Here is a 6,947-nt window from a genome sequence, read left to right on the forward strand (position 1 = left end):
GTACCGGAGACACGGACATATGAAGGAGGCCTTAAAGTTACTCCCAATTTTGAGGCACTCTAATAATTGGTTGCCTGCTCTGTTAATAAAGATATAATGTAGATGCGATAACATTTAATGTGAAATTTTGCACTTGTTTTCCAGTTTGGCATACGCATAGCTGGCCTGTCTCCTCTACGCATGAGTCGCAAAACTAACCACAAAGAGAATGATGAAAGCAGTATTAAAAAATCTGATCTACAAAAACAGCATGGACATAAAAGGAACAAACATGGCAAAAAAGACAAGGAAGAAAAAAAAAAGGATCCACACCAAGACTCTTCAGAAGAAAACACAAATGAAGTCACTCAAGCTCCTCTGCAACTATTAATACCTGCCACTCAAAAGCCTGGAAATGTGCCTACTGATGTCCCAAGATGCCCTGGAAAAGTGTGGCACCCAAACTTGGTTACCAGCAATCCTACAGTTAAAGCATTTAGCAATGAGGATCTTTTGTTTGCTATTGGTGGCTCAACACCTTCATCACATCAAGATAGCCAAAAGAATGAGCCCTCCTCCCCAAAGCAAGGTCTACCTTTTAACGATGATGACCTTTTGGGCTGAATTACATTAGTAACAATTCAACCTGAAACTAAAATAAAATGATACCTGTATTATTGCAAGTATGGTTACAAAATAAAATCTTTCACATTAGAAAGAAACTTGTCAAATGCTTCTTGAGTGGAATACCGCTTAATATGCTTTGTATTAGGATCTTTGCTTCTGATATGGCAACTCTTTCCAGTGCTTTTTTTGCGGCGGTACACACCGGTACGGCGTACCGGAAAATCTGAAGAGCACCTCTTGCTCTGTCCACATGGCCAATTTGTAAAATATACAAATTAGCCATGTGGAGCGGAGGCACAAGCTAGAGGCATCTCTAGGGAGGAGCTGGCGAGGCGCTGTGGGGCTGCCTGATGCTGCGGTGTGGAAGTCTGCCGGGTGGGAGCCGTTATTCTCTGAGCGCAGCTGTCACACTGACAGACGCACTCATAGAAAGTGCAGTGCGCGGCTCCCACTGCTCAATTGTCCTTGTATCTGTCAGACGCGAGGACAATTGGAACGGTGACGCCGGCGCTGACTTCCGGGTCAGAGCGAGGACTTTCATGTGATCAGGTCAGCTGATCAGACTGCTGACCCGGAAGCCAGCGCCGCAGCGCAGAGGTGGCAGAAAAACGCTGATAAGTGCTCCACTGTGGAGCTGAAGAAGACACGGAGGAGGAACATTATGGGGTAAGAGGGGAGTATTTATGAAACAGTATGGGGGAGAGAGGGTGGGGGAGGGAACTATCTGTGGACACACTATGGGGGGACAGAGGGTGGGGAATGGGAACCATCTGTGGACACACTATAGGGGGACAGAGGGTGGGGAATGGGAACCATCTGTGGACACACTATGGGGGGACAGAGGGTGGGGAATGGGAACCATCTGTGGACACACTTTGAGGGGACAGAGGGTGGGAAGGGGACAATATATATATACACAGTTAGGGTGGGGGAGAGTACTATCTGTGGACAGAGTATGGTGGGAAGAGAGGATGGGGAGGGGGAAGTATCTTTGGACACAGTATGGGGAGAGAGAGGATGAGGTTTCATGCATGGGGAGAGAGGATGAGGGTGTGATGCATGGGGACAAAGAGGATGAGGAGTGATGCATGGGGACAGAGAGGATGAGGGGTGATGCATGGGGACAGAGAGGATGAGGGGTGATGCATGGGGAGAGAGGATGAGGGTGTGATGCATGGGGACAAAGAGGATGAGGAGTGATGCATGTTTGACAGAGAGGATGAGGGGTGATGCATGGGGACAGAGAGGATGAGGGGTGATGCATGGGGACAGAGAGGATGTGGAGCGAACTGGAAAGAAATTTTGAGGACACAGAATAAAGAGTGACATGTGAAAAAGGTTAACTCTTTCCTCACCCGCCAATAACCCGTGTTTCTAATCCCAGGACGCAGTGGACTGTCTTGCCATTCAGAGGAGGAGTGGACCAGACGTGGGGACCAGAAACACCTGGCTAGGTAAGAGTTGAACCTTATTCTTCTCTTTATGCTCCCCACATCTGATCTCCCCTCTCCTCAACGCGCAAAATGGTACACTGTGAGTAGAAACTGGGTTATTGGCGGGTTTCCACTGAACTCTGAGAGAGCCTTGCTAGCAGATGTTTTCTGTGCCTTGTTTGGTTGTTTGTTTGTTTCTCTGTGTTTCTCTGCCTCTCCGTGTGTCGCGTGTCTGCTCTCCTGCGCTTTACTTCTGTGCTGTTGTCCTTGTTGGTTGTCATAGATCCCATACATCAGTGAGTGTTGAAAGGGAATAGTGTACCTGCTCTGTCAAATGGATGTGATATTCACTGCCCTAGTGTTAGTGGGAATAGCCCTGTTTGCCATTGCTATCGGATATAGAGTGTATTTCTGGTACAAGAAGGGTAACCCAGCGCCATTCAACATTCTCAGCCCCCTCTGAAGTTAGGACACCACCTTTCAGTAAGAATACAAAAGGAGTTAGTCTCTGAGTATCTCCAGGAAAGGTGGTTCTAGACCTCACCTTAGGTAGGAATACAAAAGGAGTTAGTCTCTGAGTATCTCCAGGATAGGTAGGTTTAGTCCAAAGGACGTTCAAGGGTCTAAAAGCTGAAGAAGATAGAAGACGAAGAATGGGGCAAGGAATATCAAAAGACAGAAGAGCTGGATGCACCCTGCAACATCTCATTACGTGTTATCATGGCAAAAGAACAGCCAGTCAGTCCAATGAAGTTTTTAAGACATTTGGATTGAGGGGGAAGGATCAATTGGACCCCAACAAATGGGACACAATAAGAGCTACTAGAGCAGGAGTGATAGCAGATAAATCATGGACTAAACTGGTCAGAACTCTTTCTGACATGGCAAAAACAGCCCACGATCAAGGTTGGATATACCATGAAGAATCAGACACATGGGAAGAAGCTGGGAAGAAGGCTAATAAGGATCAACAGCAGCCTCCTCCGTACCTGTCAGCTACTCTTGGAACAGCTTCAAAAATAGCAGGATCCCCGGGATGGACCTGCACAAACTGTGGCCAACAAAATCCGGACTGGAGTGAAACATGCCTAGCCTGTGGAGCCCCACAGCACAAGCTACAAGCTACAGCACCAGTGCCTCTTTATCCCGTGGTGGAAAGAAGAGTTCTGATAAGACCACCTGTTAATCCACAAAACCCAGATGCTTCCAGAGATGCAGTCCCTCGTACGTATGATGACTACGTACCCTGGACTCCAGCCGAGCAGATGGCTTTCCTGCAAAATGCTCCAGACCCGACTAGTCAGTTTTTCACGTTACCTGAACCAAATACAGGTCTCCTACAGAAGCACTTGGTTGGACATGGAAGGTTTGTGTAGAGTTAAAATGTCTCCCGTACTGTATGCCAAACTCACTGCCCACCTGACAGGACATGTTCCGGACGATTCCCGTAATGTGGAATCGGGCCAAGATTTCATGATAAGACTCAATCTCTTCTGCGCCCAGGAGCAAAGAACTAGGGGCACAATGGGACCAGTGCATCAAGGTCCTGTGGAGAATGTCAGCTCATTTTACTACAGATTGATGCAGTCATTCGCAGATGAAGGGCTGGACTTACAAGCGGGTGCAATACGTCGCCTGATGGTAAGATCCTTCATGGATGGAATACATGCACCTCTGGCAGAAAGATTGAAAGCGTGCTGCCCAGATTGGAGGAACATGGAAGACATAGATCTTCTAGTCAACAAAGCAAGTGGCTTAGAAACCGACGCAAAGGATAAAAGGAGCAACAAGAAAGTTGTCATAGCAGCAGTGGACGGTCAGCCAGAAGGTACAAGAAGGAAGGCACCGACCTGCTACTATTGTGGAGTCAGGGGACGTGATCATAGACTGTAGAAAGAAGAAGAGGGACACTCAAAACCAACCCGAGAGTCAGGAGGAGAAGACTGCCTGACTTGCGGCAGCACGGCATAGGGATGCCAGAGGTCCATTTATACATGTCCCCCTTCACATTGGCAACAAGGAAATAAGAGCTTTAGTGGACTCAGGAGCCTCTCGCTCCGTACTCCCCAAGAATCTGGTGCCTGAAGGATCCATCTCCTCTGAAGCTACTGTAGTATCCGGAGTTGATGGACAAGCCCAGATAATCTCAATAATACATCCACTGAAGGTGAAACTGGGACCATACATGTTCGTGTCTAAATTCTTAGTGTCCCCCCTGGGTGGAGATGCCCTAGTTGGAGAAGATCTACTATCAAGACTACAAGCTCAGATTGTCTACAATGAAGATGGATCTGCTATCCTGCAAATTCCAGAAGATATCCCAGAAGAAATCCTGTGCACTCTCCAGATGATAGAAGACCAACCAGAATCTGAAGTTACACATGAAGTAAACACGGACCCAATACTTCTACAAGTTCCTGCAAAACTCTGGTCCACATCAAAAACTGACCTCGGCACACTACCCGTGCCCACAGTAAAAGTTTCAGTCAAGCCTGGAATTACGCCACCGCAGCTGAGATAATCCCCCCTCCCGCTACCTCTCGCAGTACATCTATCAGTACGTGGATGATTTACTACTGTGTTGCCCTAGTGAAGAAAAATGCAAAACGGCTTCAATAAGTCTTCTTACCTTTCTGGCAGAAGTAGGATGCAAAGCGAGCAGAGATAAGTTGCAGTTCTGCAAAACGAGGGTCACTTTCCTGGGTCATTGCCTTTCTGCGGGACAAAAACACCTCAGCCCGGACAGACAAGAAGTTATCAGGAAAGCAAGCATTCCTAGAAATCTCAAACAACTCAGAGGATTTTTAGGGCTAATATCATTTTGCAGACAGTGGATTCCCAATGCATCGCTACTCATGCAACCGCTGTATGATTGCACAAAGAATGTTCCTTTCTCCCTCACAGAAGAAGCTCGACAAAATTTTCAAAAGCTCAAGGAACTAGTGATTGATGCACCTGCTCTGGCACTACCAAACTATGATCTCACCTTCAATCTGTTTGTAGCAGAGCTTCAAGGATTTGCCGTAGGAGTACTCACCCAGAAGACGGACAAACATCACATAATCGGGTACTACTCCTCTCAACTCGACAACGTCACCAGAGCAGCACCAATCTGTGTCCGTGCCGTTACAGCAGTTTCAAATATACTGCAGAAAGCATCTGAAATCTCACTCGATTTCCCGACTACCATCCTTACCAGCCATGACATCTATGCTGTTCTCAATCATGAACCAGATGCAACCTTATTGGGTAGCCCCCGGCTTCAGACAATACGCCTCCCAGAGAATAAAGGATTGTCACATCTGTCAACAACACAATCCAAGCCAGCTAACTAAAACCCCGCAAAGACACATGCCAAAGACGTTTGCCCCATTTCAAAGAGTACAAATAGACTATATACAGTTGCCAAAACATGGCATCTACGAGTTTGTACTAGTCTGTGTAGACCTCTTCTCAGGATGGCCAGAGGCCTACTACCCTGTCAGCTCAGCCACGGCCCGAATTACAGCAAAGAAATTGGCCTGTGAGCTGGTGCCTCGGTTTGGACTCCCTGATGTCATAGTCAGACGGAGGTACTCATTTCACTGGACAAGTTTTCCAGAACACCTGTGCCCTGTTAGGCATTCAGTCAGCCTTACACACACCTTACCACCCACAGTCATCAGGGAAAGTGGAAAGGTTAAATGGAACGCTAAAGCTCAAACTAGCCAAGGCAGTGGAGGAGACTGGTAGACCATGGACAGAATGTCTCCCCATAGCTCTTTACTCTATAAGGACTACCCCGCAGGGAAAGCACAGGCTCTCACCATTTGAAATACTCTTTGGTAGTGCACCCAGATTAGGATGCTACTTCCCGCAGGAGTTACACCTGCAATGTGATAGCCTAACGTCTTATGTTCTTTCCCTGCAGAAGAGACTAACTGAAACCCACCAAAGGGTCTACTCTTCTCTACCTGATCCTGATGCCATTCCAGGAACCCACTCTCTAAAGCCTAGTGACCGAGTCTACATAAAGAAGCACGTGAGAAAGACCCTTGAGCCACGATTCGAAGGGCCTTTGACTGTCCAGCTGACCACTCCAACCTCCGTCAAACTTGAGGGGAGATCGACATGGGTCCATGCCAGCCACTGCAAGAAGGCCTAATACTGCTGATAAGTATTTCTATGTGTACTCCCTTTTTGGGGCCTTCTACACCACGGCAGAATCCATTTGAGACCCATCATGAAGTGTTAGCTGAAAAACTTGAGATCACAGACTGCTGGATATGTACACACGCACCTGTAACAGCCTCTTCCATGCGATACTTAGCCATACCAGTCCCAATAAACGAAGTGTTTCAATGGGGAGGCTGTTACAACAGACTATCAGTAAATGACACCAAGTGTTACTCTGTTTACTAGTTGCTTATGTAGTGTTCAAGTTGCTAATGGCTTTGTTTTCCCGCTGCTTGAAGCAATGTAGATGCAATGATTATTCAGCACCCATATGAAATCACTAATATGCCTTTTTTCTCTTCTCTAGTCTTTCCTCTAGAAATCACCTTGGCGTATCATGATGAGACTCCTATCGAGAGGAATGCAGGAAGTCCTGGGTGACGGATGTGAGACGACACTCCCTGAGCAAACCCGCGACTCAGAAAGTATCTGGAGACTAGCCTGCTCGCTCTATAGTCCACAGCTTCTCGATGGCCCCCTGTCCATCAATCACGCCAATAGGGGGGATTGTGAGGAAAGAGTTAACCTTTTTCACTGCCTTAGAAAAATAATGGAAATTCATTCTCCCTGGCAATATCAAACCAGACTTACATACGTAATAAACTGAGACCAACCTCAAGGACACAGAATATTTTGACTTAGAAACGACTGACAAACATCTTGTTATGGGAATAAGAACGCAACAGTTTGTTA

At 47.0% G+C, this 6,947-nt stretch overlaps 1 protein-coding gene across 1 annotated transcript in view; it reads left to right on the forward strand.

Moving 5' to 3' along the window:
* The window catches only part of LOC142295437 (T-kininogen 1-like), a 108,173-nt gene extending 107,563 nt beyond the window's left edge, over positions 1-610 (forward strand). The window contains exon 10 of the mRNA XM_075338538.1: positions 145-610. Coding sequence (XP_075194653.1) covers positions 145-603 — 459 coding nt within the window. The 3' untranslated portion in view covers positions 604-610. The remainder of the gene's footprint in view (positions 1-144) is intronic.
* Positions 611-6,947: the final 6,337 nt, after the last annotated feature.

The sequence above is a fragment of the Anomaloglossus baeobatrachus genome, chromosome 3, assembly GCF_048569485.1.
Source record: "Anomaloglossus baeobatrachus isolate aAnoBae1 chromosome 3, aAnoBae1.hap1, whole genome shotgun sequence".
NCBI lineage: Eukaryota > Metazoa > Chordata > Amphibia > Anura > Aromobatidae > Anomaloglossus > Anomaloglossus baeobatrachus.